We start from the raw sequence: 23,878 nt of genomic DNA on the forward strand, positions 1-23,878 counted from the left end.
ATCTACTATTGACCTCACCCCATTCCTAAGAGGTCTGTAAGAGCACTAACGTGCCTATCGTTCCTGTCCTAATGTTCCCTTTGATTGTATCCAATTTCATATAGTTATTACATATTTATGATTACATTTATGCTTATATATCGTATAGTTATTTCATGCTTATGCTTATACATACTGTTGTGACAAATAAATAAATAAAATAAAATGTTGAAGTTTTGTAGCCTCTTAAAAATGTTCCACTGAAGGCAGCTAGGGTTATCCCTAGCCAGGATAAAATATGGGCTCTAACAACTCTGTGTTTGTAGATTTTTGCTTTACTTTGAACACGAAGACAGTGAAAAAAATGGAAAAGCATCTTTTTCTGTTCAGACATTGAGCGAGTTTCAAAGAGCAAAGTTACGGACAATGGCGATCATTTTCTCATGCCTGTAAACGGTGATTTTCCTGCCCTACTCCCAATAGATTTTACGACAAATTTGTAAAGGAAGACAGGAAAGAATATACGGTAATCTCTCGGGCTATTAATGAAGTCGACCCACAGCTGAGACCGGTAGTGTATGATATTGTCTTACCAGCCTAAAGTGGGACTAGAATTCTCCATCTCCTGGTGATCGGCCCAAAGTCACGCAACTGGCTTACATGCCTAACGCGGGACTAGAATTCTCCATCTCCTGGTAATTGGCCCAGTCACCCGACTGGCTTACATGCCTAAGGCAGAACTAGAATTCTCCATTTCCTGGTGATCGGCTCAAAGTCATCCCAAACCAGCTTTCGTACCTAAGGCAGGATTAGAACTCACCATCTCCTGGTGATTGGTCCAAAGTCATTCAAGTTTCTTGCATGCTTAAGGCAGGAATAGAACTCACCATCTAGTGGTGATTGGCTGAAAGTCACCCAGCCAGTTTTCAGGCCTAATAACTGGTTCTACTGAACTGGCGCGAACCGGCTGAATCCTACCGCCGAGTATACCAGTTTTTAGCCGGAGGCCTTAATCTTATTCTTAAAATAGAAAAAAATAAATGAAATGTAGAATTTTTGAAGATTTAATAATTGGATAGTTCTAAAACTAGCTTGTAATAATTATAAAGCTAAAGGTAAACATATGTGCTAGTCGTTCCTGACTCTAGGGGGCAGTGCTCATCTCCGTTTCAAAGCCGAAGAGCCAGCCCTGTCTGAAGACGTCTCCGTGGTCATGTGGGCTGCATGACTCAATGCCAAAGGCGCATGGAACGCTGTTACCTTCCCACCAAAGATGGTCCCTATTTTTCTACTTGCATTTTTTTAATGTGCTTTTGAACTGCTAGGTTGGCAGAAGCTGGGACAAGTAACGGGAGCTCACCCCGTTACGCGGCACTAGAGATTAGAACCGCTGAACTGCCGACCTTTTAATCGACAAGCTCAGCGTCTTAGCCACTGAGCCACCGCATCCCTTATTGTAATAATTATAGGTAAAGTAAAAAAAAAAGTTGTTACTTAACATCTATCTCACTTAAGAACAGAAACTTTGGGCTCAATTGTGGTCGTAATTTGAGGACTACCCATATTGTTTTGGAAAGAATCAACACTTTTTTCTTTTCTCCTTTTTTTTTAAAAAAAATATATGTATTTCTTCCTCTTTTTCCCCTTCATCTTTATTTTCATTATATTTTGTGTTCTAATAAAGCTCAATTAAAAAAAAACCACAATTAAAAAAAGCAGTAGGACTTGGCCTCTGCATAAATGGGTTGTTTATGTGCTGTCAAATTAGTATTGACTCTTAGTGACCAGATAAGGTAAGGCTCAGTGGCGAAGACGCTGAGCTTGTCGATTGGAAGGTCGGCAGTTCAGCGGTTTGAATCCCTAGTGCTGTGTAACAGGGTGAGCTCCCGTTTCTTGTCCCAGCTTCTGCCAACTTCGAAAGCAGATAAAAAATGCAAGTAGAAAAATAGGGACCACCTTTGGTGGGAAGGTAACAGCGTTCCATGCACCTTTAGTGTTGAGTCATGCTGGCCACATGACCATGGATACGTCTTCAGACAGCGCTGGCTCTTCGGTTTTGAAACGGAGATGAGCACCGCCCCCTAGAGTCGGGAACGACTAGCACATCTGTGCGAGAGGAACCTTGACCTTTTTAAGATTATGGACTAGAGAATTGCAGAGATAAATTGGAACAGAGAAGGCAAGGACTGCTAGCAAAACTATTAAGAGATAATAAGAGGAGAAAGTAAACAACAGCTCAGCTTCACAGGAGGGTGTGTGAGAAACAACCACACCTTCACTCTGGCTTTCTCAGAAGGGCAGTGTGTGATCAGTATGAGATGGAAGCGCCTGCCAAATTGCTGGGGGAAATCCCTTAGCGCTTTCTGGAATCCTGTAGAATCCCTTTGATGCTGGGCGTGGAGCACTTCTGCAGAAGAATCCGTGAGCCACAGCTGGACAGAAAAGCTGAAAAACCACTCCAGAAAAAAACCAGCAGTGAACGTCAACTAACAAGTCAGAAGTCACAAGGGCAACTCCTTTAATTTTTGTAACATATGGACGGACTCGATCACGGTTTCAACTGGGATACGGCGAGCAACTAGACCAGATTAACAGGTTAACAAGAATTGGAGTTGGAAGGGACCTTGTAGATCATCTAGTCCAACCCCTCTGGCCCAAGCACCATTTCTGACCGATGGCAGTCCAGTCTCTTCTTGAAAGTCTCCAGTGATGAAGTTCCCACAACTTCCAAAGGCAGCTTCTGTTCCATGGGTTGATTCTTCTCACTGTCCGGAAATTTCTCCTTATTTCTAGGATGAATCTCTCCTTGATCAACTTCCATCCATTATTCCTTGTCTGGCCTTCAGGTGCCTTGGAAAACAGCTTGACCCCCTTCCTCCTCTCTGTGGCAGTCCCTCAAATATTGGAAGATGCTATCCTGTCTCCCCTGGTCCTTCTCTTCACTAGACCAGCCATGCCCAGTTCCTGCAACCGTACTTCATGCATTTTAGCCTCCAGTCCCCTAATCCTCTTGGTTGTTCTTCTCTGCACTTTTTCTAGAGTCACAACATCTTTTTTATAGTGTGGTGAACAAAACTGGGTGCAGGATTCTAGGTGCGGCTTTATTAATTCAAACCAAATTAATGCCCCCAAATGCTTGAAAATTCAAGAGAGACAACCAAAAAATAAATAAAAATGAAACAAAACGACCATCACCTACCGGCAGCCTATACCCAGATAAGCATGGATTAAGACAAGACAAACAACCAAGTGGAAAAGAATATCCTAATCAAGGCACTACCAAGGACAAAAACCACATTCCACCAATACCACACTGCAAGCTTTTCTATATAAACAGGGAGCAAACGGCGCACACATCAGCACCGATGAGTGTTCTGTCCCCGGCCCCACCTCAGTCCGGGAGACACGTGAACTGACTCAATTAGCCAGCAATTTAGTCCACGGCAGCTATCAGCTCTGGCATCAGACCAGCGAACGTCTGCCAAGGTTTTCTTTATCTTCCCTGATGTTACCGGAGCAACCAGGAAGTCAGGAACAAACAGCAATCCAGGCCAAATGCTCAGTTGAATAGTTCAGCTCAAGTTTTCTCCAGTCAGTTTGTTTTGTCCGTCACAAAGTAGTAGAGCAGCCCCTCCTGCTTTTATATCCTGTGGGGTGTGGCTCCGTGACTCAGCACTCTCTAGGCCTGACCCACCCCTTCTTTTGTTGTTCCCGCCTCTCTTGTCTACGAAACCTGGGATCTAACCAGGACTGATTGTCCACAGCTGGGTCTGGAAGCGTTGCCTGGGCGGGGGAGATACAGGAGACAGAGGCCTCATCACCTCCTCCACTTGGCCTGCCTCTGGCTGCTGGAACTGAGCCAGAGAGGCCGGCCCTGCAGAGGGGAGCCCCGACGACCCTTCCCCCTCACTCTCTGAGCCACTTTCTGGGAGGGGGTCAGGCCCGGGGGTGGGGAGCCACAACAATGAGGTTATGTAGTCAGGTAATGAAATGTCTATAAATATCTTGCAAAAAAAATCCATGACTCGAAGTTTGACATGAAAGCAAAATTGAAAAACCCTCCCAAGAGCAGGCAAGGCCAACCGCAATCTGCAGTTCCAAAAAAAGGCATCAGAACACCTTATTTCTCGTAATTTCTCAAAAGGGCATGTCCTTCCCTGATCCCAAATTCAGCAGTGCAGAAAAATGGGACTTTGAACATCGCTTTTGAAAAAGAGACTCAAGGAAACACCATACAGTAGTCCTCGAGATACGAACCACAATCGAGCCCGACATTTCTGTTGCTCAAGGGACACATTCGTGAAGTACTGTTTTGCTCCATTTTACGACCTTTCTTGCCACCGTTGTTAAGTGAATCGCTGCTGTTGTTAAGTTAGTAACCCGGTTGTTAAGTGAATCTGGCTTCCCCCCCGTGGACTTTGCTTGTCAGAAAGTCTCAAAAAGTGATCACGTGACCCCGGGACACTGCAACTGTCATAAGTACATGCCAGTTGCCAAGCGTCTCAATTTTGATCACGTGACCAAGGGGATGCTGCAAGGGTCATAAGTCTGAAAAACAGTCATTTCGGTGCCTTTGTAACTTTGAACCGTCAGTAAATGAACTATTATAAGTCGAGGACTACCTGTATTGTATCCACTTAAAGGAGATGGGATCCCTAGCAAACAGATTCCCCATATGTTGTGTCTGTGCCCCCCGAGCCGGGCCTGCTGCCAGAAAGTGACTTGGGCTGTGAGGGGGAAGGGCCGTCAGGACTCACCTCAGGAGCACCGGCTTGCCTGGTTCAGCTCCAGGAGCCAGAAACAGGCCAGGTGGAAGAGATAACGAGGCCTCCATCTCCTGACTCTTCCCCCACCCAGGCCACGCCTGCAGACCCAGCTGACGGCAATCAGGCCTGGCTGGACCCTAGGTTTCGTAGGCAGGAGAGGCGGGAACAACAGAAGCAGGGGTGGGGCAGGCCTAGGAAGTGCTGAGTCATGGAGCCACACCCCACAGGATATAAAAGGCAGCCAGAGCTGCCGTGTCTCTTTGTAACAGGCAAATCCACTGATTGACTAGAGCTGAAGTTTGTTTCTAGGTGTCACCAGCATCGTAGACGATAACGGAGGCTCTTGGCAGACGCTGGCTATTCTGCTGCCAGAGCTGATAGTGACGGCTAATTAAGCCATCATTCGGACGGAGGCGAGGGAGAACACCGTAAGTCCTCTTCTGCCTGAGCCCCCTGCCTCTTCTTCATCCGATTTATTTTTGATCATCATCTTCTTTTAAAGACCCCCATAATGTCTTGTCTTGGGCAACTGAATGGAGCTGAATGCTTACTGGCCGGATGCCCTTCCTGTCGCCAGTGCGGAGTTTTGTTCAGCACATATATATTCTCATTGTGCCCAGAGAGAGAAATATCTGCCTCAACCTAGGATCGAACTCACAGCCTCCTGATTGTGAGGTGAGAGCGCCACCTCTAGGCCACCGCACCACTCATCCTATTAAATTTTGATTTTTTTTTAAAAAAAACCCTCTTTGGTTATATTATTAAGCGCTACCATGCCCAGGTGTGGGCTGGGTAGCGCTTAATAATCTACTTACCTTCCTTACTGGTTTGGAAATGCGTGTGTGTGTCACATGCGCGCGCAGACCTTCTGCGCATGCCGCAAAACCACTTCCTGCTTAAAACCAGGAAGTAATGACAGCCGGGCGGGTGGGCGGAGCTTTGCTTTTCCATCGCTACCAGTTCGCCGGACTACCGGCCACGACCGCTACGGGATCGCGCGATCCAGTCCGATCTGGGAGCCTTTCACCCTTGACCCAACCCCTGACCCAACAAGCCAGGCAGAGAAATCCCCACTACCTCCGTAAGCGAGATTGTAGAAAATCCACACGGTCTTCTCTCAAACTTCCACCGAAAAGTTCTCCGACGTCTGGGACCAGTAGATCAACCGCTGCTACCTTTTAGGGAACAGAAGGTCAGAGGTTTCTCCAAAATCTCTCTGTGTGGTGAAAGGACACAACGAACCAGGTAGACCCCAGAGGCATTTCCTGAATGGTTAAAGGTAAACCATAAGGTCGTCTCCTGTCCGGTTATGTCTGACTCTAGGGGGCAGCACTCGTCTCCGTTTCTTGACCGAGGGAGCCAGCATTGTCCGAAGACACTTCCGTGGGCATGTGGCCAGCATGACTATACACTGAGGTCAGTGATGGGATTCAACTAATTTAACAACCAGTTCTCTGCCTTAATGACCGGCGGGGCGGGCGGGGCCATGGCGGGCGGGGCCAGGGGGTGTGGCAGGCAGCACTCCGCCTCCTGCACCTTCCCGCGGGTGGGGTGGGGTGGGCGGGCGCCTGCCAGCAATTTAATTAAGGTGGTTTTTACAATATAGTAAGATTAGTTCAGCTACGTGCGTTCCTGCAATGTCTACCTGGTCAGGCTGACTCCCTTACTACCAGTTACTCTCTTCAATTATCCAGTGGAACAGCTTGCCTCAAGAAGTCGTGTTTTTAAGAAGAGATTGGACAGCCATTTGTCTGGAATGGAATCGGGTCTCCTGCTTGAGCAGGGGGTTGGACTAGAGGACCTCCGAGGTCCCAAAAACCTCCAGCTCTTTCTTTCTTTCTTTCTTTCTTTCTTTCTTTCTTTCTTTCTTTCTTTCTTTCTTTCTTTCTTTCTCTTTCTTTCTTTCCTTCCTTCCTTTCTCTTTCTTTTCTTCCTTCCTTCCTCTCTCTCTCCCGTAATAATAATAATAATAATAATAATAATAATAATAATAATAATAATAATAATAATAATTCGACTAGTGATTTGTGATACGAAATCCAGCATAGTTATCTCGTTTGCTGTGTATACTGTCATTTTGTGTAAATAATAATAATAGTAGTAGTAGTAACAGAGTTGGAAGGGACCTTGGAGGTCTTCTAGTCCAACCCCCTGCCCAGGCAGGAAACCCTACACCACTTCAGACAAATGGTTATCCAACATCTTCTTAAAAAATTCCAGAGTTGGAAATTCCTTCCTTCCTTCCTTCCTTCCTTCCTTCCTTCCTTCCTTCCTTCCTTCCTTCCTTCCTCCCTCCCTCCCTCCCTCCCTCCCTCCCTCCCTCCCTTACCTAGCATTAAACAGGCCCAAATGTAGTGTAAACGTTTGCAGCACAAACCCATTTCATCCAAGAAGAGAATTAATTTCATTTCAAAAAAGTTTAAAGAGCGTAACAACAAGCGAAGAGGAAATGGGTGTCTTGACCAAAAGGATTTTAATAAATAAGTTCTTACAGTCCTACGAGGTGCATCTTCGTTGTCCCGCATGTAGAACGGCTTAAGGTCGTAGGGATAGTTGTACACGAAAACAGGAATATCACCGCAGTGTCGCACCAGGTACTTCTCGTGTTCGCTCTGGAGATCTTGCCCCCACTAAGGAAAGAGTTAAACAAAAACCAAGTTTTAAAATAAACAAACCATGATAATCGCAGGCCGTTTTAGGTTTGCAAACTACTTGAAAACATTGTCGATGTTCGATACTTTCTCAGACTGCTGTGATGATCAGGTTATAGACTTGCATTCAAATCTCCAAAATCTGGGTTTATGAACCTTGGAAATGTTAAAGCTGTGTGGACTTCATCTCCCAGAATTCCCCACCAAGCAAGCTGGCTGAGGAATTCTGGGAGTTGAAGTCCGCATAGCGTAAAATGGCTAAGATTGAGAAACACTGCTCTAAATAGACAGAATAACAGAGTTGGAAGGGACCTTGTAGGGCCATCTAATCCAACCCCCTGCACAGGCAGGAGACCCATATACCATTTCAGGCAAAGGGCTGTACAATCTCTTCTTAAAAACCTCCAATGTTGGAGCATTCACAACTTCTGGTGGCAAGAGTTCCACTGGTTAATTGTGCTAACTGTCAGGAAACTCCTCCTTAGTTCTAAGTTGCTTCTCTCCTTGATGAGTTTCCACCCATTGCTTCTTGTCCTGCCTTCAGGTGCTTTGGAGAATAGCTTGACTCCCTCTTCTTTGGGGCAGCCCCTGAGATATTGGAAGACTGCTGTCATGTCTCCCCTGGTCCTTCTTTTTATTAAACTAGACATATCCAATTCCAGCAACCGTTTTTTGTATGTTTTATCATCCAGTCCCCTCATCATCTTTGTTGCTCTTCTCTGCACTCTTTCTAGAGTCTCCACATCTTTTTTGCATCGTGGCGACCAAAACTGAATGCCGTATTCCAAGTGTGGCCTTACCAAAACCTTATAAAGTGGTATTAACACTAATTCTATCCCTCTGTTAATGCAGCCTAGGACCGTGGTGGCTCTTTTGGCCAATTTACTATGAAACAGCCACCTGGAGATTAGCCCGGCTTCCTCCATGTTGACATTTCTGAAACTGCTGAAGAAACGGCAATTGTTTTGGGGAAGGCCTTCCCTGATGTCAGGAACTTATCTTCCATATTCATTGTTATTGTTTTGACCTTGTGGTTTTATATTCGTCACTGCTTTCACCGTGTTTATCTCTACACTTCTGGCTCATCGGGAATGTTTTAAATTGTCCCACCCCTATTCTGCGTAAGATGTGAAGTGTTGTTTTATTTTGTTCCAGCAGCTAAGAAATGTTTAAATAAATAGATACGGTTATATAATTATACCGATAGTAAAACGGTAAGCTACACACAATAAATACAGAGACGTCCAATTCACAAGGAAAACATCACCATGGGAATGGCAAAGCCTTGTTAAGATTTGTAGGTTAGAATCAGGGGTGAAATGTTCCCAGTTTGGACCGGATCGCCTGATCCGGTAGCAATGGCGGTGGGTGGTTTGGAGAACCGGTAGCAAAAATCCCTGCCCTTCCCCCGCCCCAGCTGAACCACGCGATCAAGGTTTTTTTTTTTTTAAACTTTTAAAAGCATTTTTTCTTCCACCGAAAAAATGCTTTTAAAAGTAAAAAAAAGAAGCCTCTGATGATCGTGCGGCTCAGCTGGGATCGTCAGAACCTTTTAAAAGCGTTTTTTCTACCATCTCTTCGGCCGAACAAGCTGTAAAAAGAATGCTTTTAAAGGTTCTGGCGATCAGGCAACTCAGCTGGGATCATCAGAACTCTTTAAAAGCATTTTTTTTTTACAGCCTCTTCGGCCGAAGAGGTTGTAGAGAAAATGCTTTTAAAAGGCTCCTCTGGCGATCCCAGCTGAGTTGCTTGATCATCAGAGGCTTTTAAAAGCATTTTTTTTATAACCTCTTCCGCCGAAGAGGTTGTAGAAAAAATGCTTTTAAAAGTAAAAAAAAAAAAAGTTGGCCACACCCACCCAGTCACTTTACACCCCCCCCAAGCCACGCCCACAGAACCGGTAGTAACCAATTTTACATTTCACCCCTGCAGCGAATGTACTCTAATCCACAGCAGTGAAAGTTGGAACTGGACCGATTATTGTGACGCGGTGTATTATCTGCACAATTGGGCTGGTGAACAGATGTTCCACACTTACATGGGTAGTCCTCGACGTGCAACCACAGTTGAGCCCAAAATTTCTATTGCTAAGCGAGATGTTTAAGTGAGCTTCGTCCCATTTCACAATCTTTGTCGCCATGGTCGTTAAGCAAAACACTGCCATTAAGTTTGTTAACACGGTTGTTAAAGGAATCTGGCTTCCCCACTGATTAAAAAGGACCAAACGGGCTTCCTGAGTATTTGAGGTACACGTTTTTATTAATCTCACAGTTTTCTATCAGCCTACTAAATACCCGAGTTTGATCAAAACCACCATCAAAAATCTCCCAAAAATACTCACGGCTGGTTTGTAAGTGAATACTTGCTGAGCTCTCTCCAAAATTTCAATAGCTTCAGTATAGGACATTCTTCAAAAAAAAAAAAAAAAAAAGGATTGTCAATTATTTTAAAGATTTGTACCCTGAATCTCAACAAAATTATTGGTGTATTAGTAGAAGAACAGGCATAAATTGAAGGGGTGGAGTTAAGCATGTCATCAGCTTAGAATCGTTACGTTGCCACAAATGTTCTAAGCCAGGGGAGTCAAACACGATTTCATGGAGGGCCGCATCAGGGTTGTGTTTGATTTCGGGGAGTGTGGTCAGTATGGCGTCACTCATGTCGGGGGGGGAGGGGCACCTGCGCTCCCAACCTCCATTTTCGGCTGCGACGGCCTCCTGCAAACCTCTGCCAGTGAAAATGGAAAGCCGCGCGCGGTCATCCCAAGCTCCGTTTTTGCTGGCAGAAGCACCGCGGGCCCGTTCTTTTCAGGGTGGCCCCACGGGCCAGATCTAAGCACCCCGTGGGCCAGATCTGGCTTCCGGGCCTTGAGTTCGACACCCCTGTTCTAACCCCTCTTAAATTCCGCTGTCCCTTCTCTGATGCCAATTTAATACTGAACTTTGGCTCACTAAAAACATTAGACTGTGCGGAAATGGATAGGCTAACATTAAAGATAAAGGATAAAGAGGATACAGAATACTATATAACATGGGATTTGTTTTACAAATGGTTAGACAGCAGAGGTAGAAATCAAAAGTTGGAAGAATACTACGTGTTTCCCGGAAAATAAGACCCTGTCTTATATTTTTTTGAACCCTGAAATAAGCGCTTGGCCTTATTGCCATGCGCTCAAAAGTCCGATTGGGTTTTTTATCGGGGGATGTCTTATTTTGGGGGAAACAGGGTACTACGGTATATACAAGTAAAGATTGTTATTATTATTGATATTATGTATAGATAAATTGATCCAGATATTACACTGTTTATTAAGCACTCATGTATGTTGAAGAAAAGTGTACAAATAAAACTTATTATATAAAAAAAAAGAACTTTAGTTAACTAGATTCTTGAGCAAGATTTTCCAAACTTGGCAACTTTTAAGATTTGTGGACTTCAACTCTCAGAATTCCCCAGCCAGCATTGGAGATCCCTGGGCTTGAGCAATTCATTTTCTGAACTGCAACTTAATGTTTAGTTCGAGATTCTAAGATCTTCCTGGTGGTCTCCCATCCAAATCCAAAACAAATCCGATTCTAATTCACTTCCCCCCCCCCCAAAGACGAGTCAAAATTATTACATACTGAGAAATGTTAAGTCACAAATTACAAATTACGCTTGTAAGTTAAGCAACAACGACAAAAAAACTTCCCCCCCCAATATATTTACGTTATAAATGGCTTCTTCAGCATTTTTTCTAATTTGGCCTAAAGAAGAAAGAGAAAGGGAAAGTTAATGGGACAGCTAACATCAAAAATAGCTTAGGTTTTGAAACAAAAACGTTTTGCGGAAATAGTTGAGACAACAGTAAGGATTGCACAATCAGACTGAAAGCAAACAATTTTCCGTTTCGGGAGAAATTGAGAAATTTGAGGAGAAAAAAAAACATGAGAAAATTTGGAGAAAAAAATTAGCAAAATCGAAAGAGTCAAAGGAAAGCCAAATTTGTACCAAGATAAGCCCAGTTGAACCATTTCTAAAAATAATTGCTACCAACCTGCCTTCCATTGAGGACCTGTATACTGCACGAATCAAGAAGAGGGCCGTGAAAATATTTGCAGATCCCTCGCATCCTGGACATAAACTGTTTCAACTCCTACCCTCAAAATGACGCTATAGAGCACTGGACACCAGAACAACTAGACACAAGAAGAGTTTTTTCCCGAAGGCCATCACTCTGCTAAACAAATAATTCCCTCAACACTCTTAAACTATTCACTAAATCTGCACTACTATTAATCTTCTCATAGTTCCCATCACCCATCTCTTTCCACTTATGACTGTATGACTGTGACTTTGTTGCTGGCAATCCTTATGATTTATATTGATATACTGACCATCAATTGTGTTGTAAATGTTGTACCTTGATGAACGTATCTTTTCTTTTATGTACACTGAGGGCATATGCACCAAGACAAATTCCTTGTGTGTCCAATCACACTTGGCCAATAAAAAAATCTATTCTATTCTATTCTAATGTGGTTTGAACTAATATTAAAGTATGTTGCATATAATAAAGTATGCAGCCTATACAATTTCAAACACGGGAAAACATTCTCGTACTTTTAAACAAACTGCATTGACTTACACAAAAAGCTTGTTTAATTCAGTGTCTAGGGCAGCCAATTAGATGCACCCAAGAATAAGTTCACCGACAAAACAAGAGGAATAAAATACGGGTAGTTCTTGACTTACGACCACAACTGAGCCCAACATTTCTGTTGCTAGGTGAGACATTTGTTAAGTGAATTTTGCCCAATTTTACAATCTTTCTTGCCACGCTCGTTAAGTGAATCCCTTCAATGGTTAAGTTACTAAACAAGGTTGTTAAATGAATCTGGCTTCCCCAAATTTTGATCACATGACCACGAAGATGCTGCAATGGTTGTGAGTGTGAAAAATGGCCACAAGTCATTTTTTTTCAGTGACGTAACCTCAAATAGTCACTAAATGAACTATTGTAAGACGAGGACTACATATAATGATGCTCCGTGTTAGCCGTCAGTATAATCAATGACAATAGCTGTTGTTATAGAAATAACAGTTGTTAGTATCCTGATTTTTCTCCATATATAGGCAGTTCTCGACTTATAGCCATTTCTTTAGCAAGACTTATGACTGATCCTTGCATTTATGACCGTTGCAGCCGATCCATGGTCATAAGACTGAAATTTGGGTGTATGGCAACCACCATACATTTACAGTGGTTGCAGCAACCTGGGATGATGCACAGGTAGTCCTCAACTTACGACCACAATTGAGCCCATAAAATTTATGTCCCTAAGTGAGAAATTTGTCAAGTGAGTTTTGCCCCATTTTACGACTTTTCTCGCCGCGTTTGTTAAGTGAATCCCTGCAGTGCTTACAATTGGTAACCCGGTTGTTAAGTGAATCCGGTTTCCCAACTGACTTGGCTTGTCAGAAGGTCGCAAATGGGGATCACGTGACCCAGGGACACTGCGACGGTCGTAAGTATGAGTCAGTTGTCAACCGTCTGAACGTAAATCGCGATGTAAATCGTGGGGATGCTGCAATGGTTCTACGCGCGAAAAACGGTCGTAAGTCACTTCGTCCAGTGCCGTTGTAACGTAGCATGGTCACTAAGTGAACTGTTGTAAGTGGAGGACTTACCTGGAATCACCATTTGTGACCTTCCTAAGAGGGCTTCTGACAAGCAGAGCCAATGCGGGAAGCCAGATTCGCTTAACGACCGCATGACTCACTTAACAACTGCATTGATTCACTTTGTGGCAAAACAAGGCTGTAAAATTGAACATAACTCACTGAACAACTGGCTTGTTTAGCAGCAGAAATAGCGTTCCTACTTCTTAATATGGGATTTGCTTTATTAAGGGTTAGAAAACAGAGATAGAAATTAGAAATTGGGAATATATTATTAGAATAGAATAGAATAGAATAGAATTTTATTGGCCAAGTGTGATTGGACACACAAGGAATTTGTCTTGGTGCATATGCTCTCAGTGTACATAAAAGAAAAGATACGTTCATCAAGGTACAACATTTACAACACAATTGATGGTCAATATATCAATATAAATCATAAGGATTGCCAGCAACAAGTTATAGTCATACAGTCATAAGTGGAAAGAGATTGGTGATGGGAACTATGAAACGATTAATAGTAGTGCAGATTCAGTAAATAGTCTGACAGTGTTGAGGGAATTATTTGTTTAGCAGAGTGATGACCTTCGGGAAAAAACTGTTCTTGTGTCTAGTTGTTCTGGTGTGCAGTGCTCTATAGCGTCGTTTTGAGGGTAGGAGTTGAAACAGTTTATGTCCAGGATGTGAGGGGTCTGTAAATATTTTCAGGGCCCTCTTCTTGATTCGTGCAGTATACAGGTCCTCAATGGAAGGCAGGTTGGTAGCAATTATTTTTTCTGCAGTTCTAATTATCCTCTGAAGTCTGTGTTTTTCTTGTTGGGTTGCAGAATTATGTATATATATTAGAATATGTATATATAATTATGTATACTATTATGTATACTGCTATATATTACAATTACTATGTATATGTAAATGTTAGAAGTTGAAAGATTATTACCATGTACACCTAAGTAGCATTATTATCAGTAGCATTGTGTATAAAGTAAATTGACCCAGACAATACACTGTTCACTAAGCACTTAAAGAAAAAAACTATAAATAAAATTATATAAAAAAGAAAGGAAAAAAAAAGAAACAGTGCTCCTAATTGTTGTTGTAAATTGAGGGTTATTTGAAGGCTGAAAAATTACAAATATATTAGATATATTAGACCGCATGACTCACTTAAAAACTGCATTGATTCAGTTTGTGGCAAAACAAGGCTTTAAAATTGAACATAACTCACTGAACAACTGACTTGTTTAGCAGCAGAAATAGCGTTCCTACTTCTTAATATGGGATTTGCTTTATTAAGGGTTAGAAAATAGAGGTAGAAATTAGAAATTGGGAATTATTATGTATACTGCTATATAATATATTACAATTACTATGTATATGTTAAATGTTAGAAGCTGAAAGATTATTACCATGTACACCTAAATAGCATTATTATTGTTATTAGTATTGTATATAAAGTAAATCGACCCAGAAAATACACTGTTCACTAAGCACTTATGTATGTCAAAGAAAAAAACTATAAATAAAATTATATAAAAAAGAAGAAATTAAAAAAAAAGAAAGAAACAGGGCTCCTAATTGTTGTCATAAGTTGAGGGTTATTTGAAGGCTGAAAAATTCAGCCGAGCCTGAAAAATTATAGATATATTAGATATATTAGAAAAATATTTACCTCATGGCCAGGAGCGATACGTTTATGGAAAAGGTTAGCATCTTGAGGGCAGTTGGAGACAACTCGGTCGGTCACCGTTTTGAAAATGTCTTCTATAACCTAAGGAAAAAGGAAAGGGGAAAAAAAAAATCAGGTTAAAAGAGAAAGAAGCCAAAATATTTCCTGTTCCAGACAAGATGATAACCCCCCCAGTACGGGTAGTCCTCGACTTACGACCGCAGCCGCGCCCAGAATTTATGTTGCCAAATGAGAAATTTGTGGAGCGAGCTCTGCCCCATTTGGGGACTTTCCTTGCCACTTTTGCGAAGTTTAATCGCTGCAGTTGTTAAAATGAGTGACGCGGTTGTTAAGTGAATCTTGTCAGAAGGTCGCCAAAAAAAAAAAAAAGAGAGAGAGAGATCACGTGACCCCGGGAACAGGGCAATGCGTCGTAAATGTGAGACAATGGCCAAGCCTCTGAATTTTGATCATGTGAGCGTGGGGAGGATGCCCAGGTCATAAATGAGGAACGGTTGGAAGCCACATTTTTCAGCGCTGCTGTAACTTCAAACGGTCACTAAATGAACCGTTGTAAGTCGAGGACTACCTGTAAATGTCCTTTTTATGAATAAATAAGCAATAAATCAATTGCAAGCAGGTTTATCAGTCCTCAACTGCTCTCAAGCAAGTTTCCCCAACTTACTCCCTACAGACATGCTAGGCCACAACATAAATCCAGGTAGTCCTCGATTTACGACAATTGAGCCCCAAATTTCTGTTGCTAAGTAAGGCAGTCGTCAAGTGAATTTTGCCCCATTTTTGTTGCCTTTCTTGCCACAGTTGTGGAGTGAATAAGAACAGTTATTAAGTTACATGGTTGTTACGTGAATCTGGCTTCCTCATTGATTTTGTTAATCAGGTCGCAAAAAGGGGATCTACGTGACCCCAGGACACTGCAACCGGCATAAGTACATGCCAGTTGCCAAGCGTTTTAATTTTGATCACGTGACTGCAGGGATGCGGTGACAGTCGTAAGTGTGAAAAACGGTCATAAGTCAGTATTCCTCTACTGCGCTTCAGAGCTGGTAGATGTAAACATGTCACCCTTTTTCATTTCCCAAATGAGAGAGAGAGAGAGAGGGAGGAGAGAGAGAGAGAAAAAGTGGGGGAGAGAGGGAAAGAGGGGGAAGAGAGGGAGAAAGAGAGAAAGGGGAGAGAGAGGGGAGAGAGAGAGGGGATTAAAAGAGAGAAGGAGAAAGGGAGGGGAGAGAGAGGAGGAGAGGGAGAGGAGAGAGAAGGGGAAGGAGAAAGAGGGGAAGAGAGGGGAGAAGAGAGAGAGGAGAGGGGATTAAAAGAGAGAAGGGAGAGGGGAGAGAGAGGAGGAGGAGAGGAGAAGAGAGGAAGAGAGGGGAAAAGAGAGGGAGAGAAGGGAGAGGGAGAGAGAGAGGAAGGAGAGGAGAGAGGGAGAGGGAGAAAGAGGGGAAGAGAGGAAAAGAGAGGGGAGAGAAGGGAGGGGGTTAAAAGAGAGAAGGGGAAGGGAGAATAGGAGAGAGAGAGAAGGAGAGGGAGAAAAAGGGAGAGAGGGAGAAAGGGAGAAAGGGAGAGAGGATTAAAGAGAGAAGGGGAGATGGAGAGAGGAAGAGAGAGGAGGAGAGGCAGAGAGAGGGGAAAGGGAGAGGAGGAGGAGAGGGAGAGGAGGGAGGAGAAAGATGGGAAGAGAGGAGAAAGGGAGAGGGGAGAGAAGGGAGAGAGAGGGGATTAAAAGAGAGAAGGGAGAGGGGAGAGAGAGAGGGGAAAGGGAGAGAAGGGAGAGGAGAGGAGAGAGAGGAGGAGAAAGGGAGAGAGGGGATTAAAAGAGAGAAGGAGAGATGGAGAGAGGAGAGAGAGAGAGGGAGGAGAGGCAGAGAGAGGGGAAAGGGAGAGGGAGGAGGGGAGAGGGAGAGGAGGGGAGGGGAGAAAGATGGGAAGAGAGGGAGAAAGGGAGAGGGGAGAGAAGGGAGAGAGGGGATTAAAAGAGAGAAGGGAGAGGGAGAGAGAGAGAGGGAAAGGAGAGAAGGGAGAGGGAGGAGAGAGGGGAGAGGGAGAAAGGAGAGAGAGGGGATTAAAAGAGAGAAGGGGAGATGGAGAGAGGAAGAGAGAGAGAGGAGAGGCAGAGAGAGGGGAAAGGGAGAGGAGGAGGAGAGGAGGGGAGGGGAGAAAGATGGGAAGAGAGGGAGAAAGGGAGAGGGGAGAGGAGGAGAGAGAGGGGATTAAAAGAGAGAAGGGAGAGGGGGAGAGAGTGGGAAAGGGAGAGAAGGGAGAGGGAGGAGAGGGGAGAGGGAGAAAGAGGGGAAGAGAGGAGAAAGAGAGAGGAGGGAGAGAGGTGGGAGAAGAGGAGAGAGGGGATTAAAAGAGAGAAGGAGAGAGGGGGAGAGAGAAAGAGAGGGGGCAGAGGGAGGGGGAGAGAGATAAAGGGGGACGGTGGGAGAGAGAGAGAGAGAAAGAGAGGGGGCAGAAGGAGAGAAAAAGAGAGAGGGAGGAGAGAGGGGGAGGGAGACAAAGAGAGAGGGTGTGTGTGTGTTTCTGTTGTACTGTATGAGAACGGGATGGCGAACCTGTGGCCAAAAACCGCTTCCAATCCGTTTCCTCGAAAGAGGAACTTTCCATTCCACAAACTTCCACCGTGAGCAAAACTACACAGTCAACAAAAGCCGGCAAGTGTTTCCATTCATCTCTGCTGAAATTAATTCCAGGAAACCGTTTTTTAAAATTGTAAAAAAAGAAAAAGAAAAAACCCTTTTATTTTTCCAGCGGAAGAAAGGTACGTATCCTGTCCTGGAGGCAGCAGCAAAAACTGATTAGAATGAAAAAGGAGAAAAGGGGAAGATATATACAAGTAGCCCTTGGCTTACGACCGCAACGGGCCCCAAAAATGTATGCCACTAAGCAAAACAGTCTTTAAGTGAGTTTTGCCCCATTTAACAACTTTCCCACTCCAGGGGAAGGATACTGCAAAATCTCCATTCCCACCCTGCTCTGGAACCAGCCAAAGGTGGTATTTGCTGGTTCTCCGAACTGCTCAAAATTTCGGCTACCGGTTCTCCAGAACCTGTCAGAACCTGCTGGATTTCACCCCAGGTTCAAAGTTACAACTGCACTGAGAAAGTGATTTATGACGGCTCCTCGCACTTACAACTCTCACAGCAATCCAATGACCAAAATCGGGCCTTTTGATGACCAGCATATATATATTTATGATGATAGCCGTGTCTCGGGGGTCAGGTGATCCCCATTTGCAGCCTTCCCAGCCGGCTTCTGAGAGGCAGTCAATGGGGGAAGCTGGATTCACTTTAATGACTTCACGATTCACTTAACAAGTGCAGTGATTCACTTTACAAACGTAGCCAAAGGCTATTGTTTTTTATTTTTTATTTTTTCCATGCTGTGCTTTTCGCGTTTGTGAGCCGCCTATGAGTGAGGCGGCGGCTATGTAAATTTTCTAAATAAATTAATAAATAAAAGAGGTCATAAAATCGGGCCAGGCTCACTTAACAACGGGCTAGTGTAGGGTGGAGGGAGGAGAGGATGTAGATAAGAGAAGGAGAGGAAGGTTTGGAAAGTAAAAGAAGGTAGAAGAGGGAAGAAGGTTAAAAAGGGGGGTGGTGACTGGGCAGGCCCGACTAATTGTATATAACTGTACATTGGATGAATTATTTGATAAGATTGTAAAAATAAAACTTTTTTATAAAAAAAAAAAAAAACAACGGGCTCATTTAGCGATCAAAAATCTGGTCTCAATTGTGGGTTGTAAGTCACGAACTAGCTGTGATTCTCAAATGGGAAATATAGAAGCCCTGCAATATAAACCCCCAAAGTAAAAATAAAAAATAATAATGATGAGATACCTCAAGATTTTATACAAAACCTGAAGAAAACCTGAAAAATCTTAGCTCTGATTTTGAGACTGCGATTTAAGGCGGCCCTTTAAAAATTCTTAAGCCGCAATCAGAAACCGGACAGAAGAGATAAGTGGACATAAGGTGGACTTGAAACCAGAGATGTTCTTACTTGGGATACTAACCAGAACTTATAGTAAAGATATTCAGTATTTGATATTACACATAATTACGGCAGCAAGAATTGCCTACGTACAGCTCCGGAAAAATGAAAATAGAATAGAATAGAATAGAATAGAATTTTTTATTGGCCAAGTGTGATTGGACACACAAGGAATTTGTCTTGGTGCAGATGCTTTCAGTGTACATAAAAGAAAAGATACCTTCATCAAGAATCATAAGGGACGACATTTAATGATAGTCATAGGCTACAAATAAGCAATCATATATATATAGAATATAGAATAGAATAGAATAGAATAGAATAGAATAGAATAGAATAGAATAGAATAGAATAGAATAGAATTTTTTATTGGCCAAGTGTGATTGGACACACAAGGAATTTGTCTTGGTGCATAAGCTCTCAGTGTACATAAAAGAAAAGATACGTTCATCAAGGTACAACATTTACAACACAATTGATGGTCAATATATCAATATAAATCATAAGGATTGCCAGCAACAAGTTACAGTCATACAGTCATAAGTGGAAAGAGATGGGTGATGGGAACCATGAGAAGATTAATAGTAGTGCAGATTTAGTAAATAGTTTGACAGTGTTGAGGGAAAAAGATACCAACAGAGGAAGAAACAATCAAGAAAATTCTGGACTGTGCGGAGATGGACAAATTAACAAAAGAAATAAAGGAAAAGGAAGAGACAGAATATTATCAAATACGGACCAAATGTTACGAGTGGTTGGAGAATAGAAAAACCGAATCGAAAAAAAAAGGATGGAGAAGAGAAGATAACAAATGTGTAAAATATTGTAAATAAATGAAACCAGATGTAAAGGGACGATAAAGTCAAAGATAGTAAAAAAGAAAGGAAAAAGGATGGAGAAGAAAAGATAAAAGAAAGGAAAAAGAAAGGAAAAAGGTAATCTATAAAGCAGAAAGCTGACGGAACGAAAACGTCATATAAAAAGAAAACACAGATTATGTGTTTATGTTATCTGTGTGTTGTGTTGTGTTGTGTTGTGTCTATGTAATAAAACCAATAAAAACTTTTAAAAAAAAATTCTTAAGCCTCCTTCGGCTTCCAAAAAGCTCCCTGCTCTTTCTATAAAACTGGGAAAAAAACTTAAAATGAAACGCGTAAAACCTGCAACCCTCACACCCAGAAAAAAACTCTTATTTACAATTTCTCCCGGGAAATCTTACCTGCATTATATCCTGAAGTGTGTCCACAAAAAACAGTTCGGCCTCCACCATATAAAACTCGGCCAGATGTCTACGGGTTTGAGAATTGTCGGCTCTGAAGGTCGGGCCAAACGTAAACACTTTCGTAAACGCCCTGCAAGGTGTAAAACGAGACGAAACAGGATGAGCTGCTGCCTGCTGGCTAGCGTGCAATGATGCGGAGATACACCTGAACATGGAAATGATCACCTACAGGTAGTCCTTGACTTATAACCGTTCCGGTAGCCAGATAACCTGAATCTTTCTTGAGGTCTTAGCAAAGTTTTCAAGCAAGTGACATCAAAGCACCTGAAGGCAGGACAAGAAACGATGGATGGAAACTAACGAAGGAGAGAAGCAACTCAGAACTACGGAGAAATTCCCTGACCGTGAGAACAATTCACCAGTGGAACAGCTTGCCACCAGAAGTTGTGGGTGTTTCGTCACTGGAGGTTTTTAAGAGGAAACTGGACTGCCACTTGTCTGAAATGGTATAAGTTCTCCTGCTTGAGCAGGGGGCTGGACTAGAAGACCTCCGAGGTCCCTTCCAGCTCTATTCAGATTCAGACAATGGGTTCCTGTAACTAACACCACATTTATCTCCAAGGAGTTGTAGATGGGAATTTCTTAAGAAGAGTTCGGACAACCAATTTGTCAGAAACGGTAAAGGGTCTTCTGCTTGAGCGGGGGGCGGGGGGGGAGGGGGTTTGGACTAGATGACCTCCAAGGTCCCTTTCAACTCTTGTTATTCTTAAACCAACGAGAAAAACGATGAAGGCAACCAATGCACAAGCGATTCTGAAGGCAAGACAAAGGAGGGGCCTCTGTGGCTCAGGCTGGTAAGACAGTCTGTTATTAACAGCAGCTGCTTGCAATTACTGCAGGTTCAAGCCCCACCAGGCCCAAGGTTGACTCAGCCTTCCATCCTTTATAAGGTAGGTAAAATGAGGACCCAGATTGTTGGGGGCAATAAAAGTTGACTTTGTATATAAATATACAAATAGGATGAAGACTATTGCTAACATAGTGTAAGCCGCCCTGAGTCTTCGGAGAAGGGCGGGATATAAATAAAAATAAAAAATAAAAATATCAAGACTTGATCCCAGAGAAAAACAGATAGCGCCCCAAAAGAAGGAAGAAACGAAAATGCGACGTGGATGAGGTTATGCTAATTGTAGATATGAAAAGAAGCACCTGGTAGAATGAGGATGTCAACCAGAAAAAAAATTGAATATACAGGAAATTGATTACTGCAAAAAAAAAAGAAATGCTGAGAGGAAGATGCCGTGTTATGTATGGGGGGAAAGAGAGAATTGCAAAGAATGCGATTAATATATAATTATTCCCAGAATGAAGCCCCAGCATCTTAAAAGTGGCCAAATTTGAAAAGCACGGATCTGAACGGAATGAATGAGGATTGAAAATGGAAAACAAATACAGGAAGGAAGAGAGAAAAACTGGGTTGGCTAGAGTAATGAAGCTCTTTAAAAAAACAACTGGCAAGTTTAAAGGAAGGCAATATACAGATTTAACAGATTAACAAGAGTCGGAAGGGACCTTGTAGGTCATCTAGTCCAACCCGCCCCCCCCCCCGCCCAAACAGGAGACCCAGAGTTGGATATGACTTGGTTGTTAGGCTACAAAGGTGAGTCATAAACCAGGTTTAGCTACCTTCCTTCTCTTTTTTTTTTTTACCTCATGGATATCAGGTAGTCCTCGACTTACGACCAGAATCAGGATCAGAATTTCCACTGCTAAGCAAGGCGGTTAAGCGAGCTGGGCACTGGTTTTACCTTTTTTTTTTTTTGGTCGTTGACATTAAGTGAATTGCTGCAGTCGTTAAGTGAATGACTGGGAAGGGCTCAAACCAGGATCGTGTGATCCGTCGTAAAATACAGGGCCGTTGCCAAGCTCCCAAATTCTGACCACGTAACCGTGGAGATGCTAGGATGGTCATAAGTAGAAGGACCGATTGTAAGTTATTTTTTTTTAAGTGCTGTTGTATTTCCCAATAACAGTCGTAAATCGAGGACTACCTATAATCATTCCAACATGGCAATTGGTATAGATCCAAATAACTGATTAAAGCAAAAATTCTTCATTTAACAACGAAACAGGGTTTCTTTCATGAGAAGACTCAGGAGATAGGGGTTGAAGACATGAAGATTTCTTCAGCTTTCTTCCTATTTTACTATTATCAATTGTTTGATAACAAACTAAAATTGTTATTTTAGTTTGTATTTATATGTATTTTTAATTGCCTGTGAACCGCCCTGAGTCCCTAGGGAGATAGGGCGGTATATAAATATGAAAAATAAATCAATCAATCAATCAATCAATTACTTCCTTTAAATACTTAAACGACAACATTACACAATACGTTTTGTTGTGAGAGGATGGATAAACTCCAATGCAAGATATGCACAGGCAGTTCTCGACTTACGACCACAACGGAGACCAAAAAATTTCCCTTGCTGAGCGAAAAGAGTTCTTAAAAAAAGAGTTTTGTCCCATTTTACGACCCCTTCTTGCCGCAGCGGTTAAGCGAATCATTGCCGTTGTTCGGTTCGTCACACGGTCCTTAAGTGAATCTTGCCTTCCCCGTTGACTTTGCTTGTCAGAAAGTGGCAAAAGGGGATCACGTGACACACACACACACCCCCGCCCGGGACACTGCAACTGTCATAAGTACATGCCAGTTGCCAAAGATCTGAATTTTGATCCTACGGTCCTGGAGATAACGGCAACGGTCGTAACTCTGAAAAATGGTCATGAATCATTTTTCTCAGGGCTGTTGTAACTTTCAAACGGTCACCAAACAGATGGTCGTAAATTGAGAACCGTGTCTTAAAAAAAAGTTTTTTTTCTTCCTAAAATATCGTCCCCATCCACCTACTGCATTTTTCAGAGTCTAAGACGCACCTTTCTCCCCCATTATTATTATTATTATTATTATTATTATTTATTCAATTTTTATACCGCCCTTCTCCCGAAGGACTCAGGGCGGTGTACAGCCAAGATAAAACAAAATGATACAAAAATATACAGTTAAAATACAAATTAAAAAACTTATTATCTAGTTGGCCTAAAAATATATAAAACTAAAAACCCCATTAAAATTAGTAATAAATTTAAAACCAATAAAATTTAGGCCAGCCCCGCGCGAATAAATAGATGTGTTTTCAATTTGCGGCGGAAGGTCCGAAGGTCAGGTATTTGGCGTAAACCCGGGGGAAGTTCGTTCCAGAGGGTGGGAGCCCCCACAGAGAAGGACCTTCCCCTGGGGGCTGCCAGCCGACATTGCTTGGCGGACGGCACCCTGAGAAGTCGTTCTCTGTGAGAGCGTACGGGTCGGTGGGAGGCATGCGGTAACAGCATAAAAGTGGGTGAAAATTTAGGTGCGTCTTATAGACCGATTATGGGCGTTTTTGGCCACTGAACCCTCCATGCGTCGTGTTTTCGCTCTTCCAGGCCCCCAGAAGCTCTCTGCAATGCTCCGCACGGCCTGTTTTTGCCAAAAATGGGCCCGTTTCCACCAAAAACGGTACTTATCACAGTTGCAGTGTCCCGGGGTGTGTGTGTGTGTGTGTCACGTGATCCCCTTTTGCCACTTTCTGACAAGCAACGTCAACGGGGAAGGCAAGATTCACTTAACGACCGTGTGACTAACCGAACAACGGCAATGATTCGCTTAACCGCTGCGGCAAGAAGGGGTCGTAAAATGGGACAAAACTCTTTTTTAAAGAACTCTTTCGCTCAGCAAGGGAAATTTTTTGGTCTCCGTTGCGGTCGTAAGTCGAGAACTGCCTATGCATATCTCGCATTGGAGTTTATCCATCCTCTCACAACAAAACGTATTGTGTAATGTCGTCGTTTTAAGTAATTAAATGTAGTA

General features: G+C 42.9%; 1 protein-coding gene across 6 annotated transcripts in view; it reads right to left on the reverse strand.

Annotated features, from left to right (window-relative positions):
* Nucleotides 1-23,878, reverse strand: part of NARS2 (asparaginyl-tRNA synthetase 2, mitochondrial) — a 60,521-nt gene that overhangs the window by 4,510 nt on the left and 32,133 nt on the right. For 5 of the 6 annotated variants that reach the window (XM_058186880.1, XM_058186881.1, XM_058186882.1 and 2 more), the window contains 6 exons: nucleotides 19,966-20,098; nucleotides 14,730-14,828; nucleotides 11,105-11,142; nucleotides 9,738-9,804; nucleotides 7,238-7,375; nucleotides 5,823-5,920 (listed from right to left, as the gene is read on the reverse strand). In XM_058186880.1, coding sequence (XP_058042863.1) covers nucleotides 5,823-5,920; nucleotides 7,238-7,375; nucleotides 9,738-9,804; nucleotides 11,105-11,142; nucleotides 14,730-14,828; nucleotides 19,966-20,098 — 573 coding nt within the window. The remainder of the gene's footprint in view (nucleotides 1-5,822; nucleotides 5,921-7,237; nucleotides 7,376-9,737; nucleotides 9,805-11,104; nucleotides 11,143-14,729; nucleotides 14,829-19,965; nucleotides 20,099-23,878) is intronic. The other variant, XM_058186884.1, reaches the window with a different exon arrangement.

Source organism: Ahaetulla prasina, chromosome 5 (genome assembly GCF_028640845.1).
Source record: "Ahaetulla prasina isolate Xishuangbanna chromosome 5, ASM2864084v1, whole genome shotgun sequence".
Lineage (NCBI taxonomy): Eukaryota > Metazoa > Chordata > Lepidosauria > Squamata > Colubridae > Ahaetulla > Ahaetulla prasina.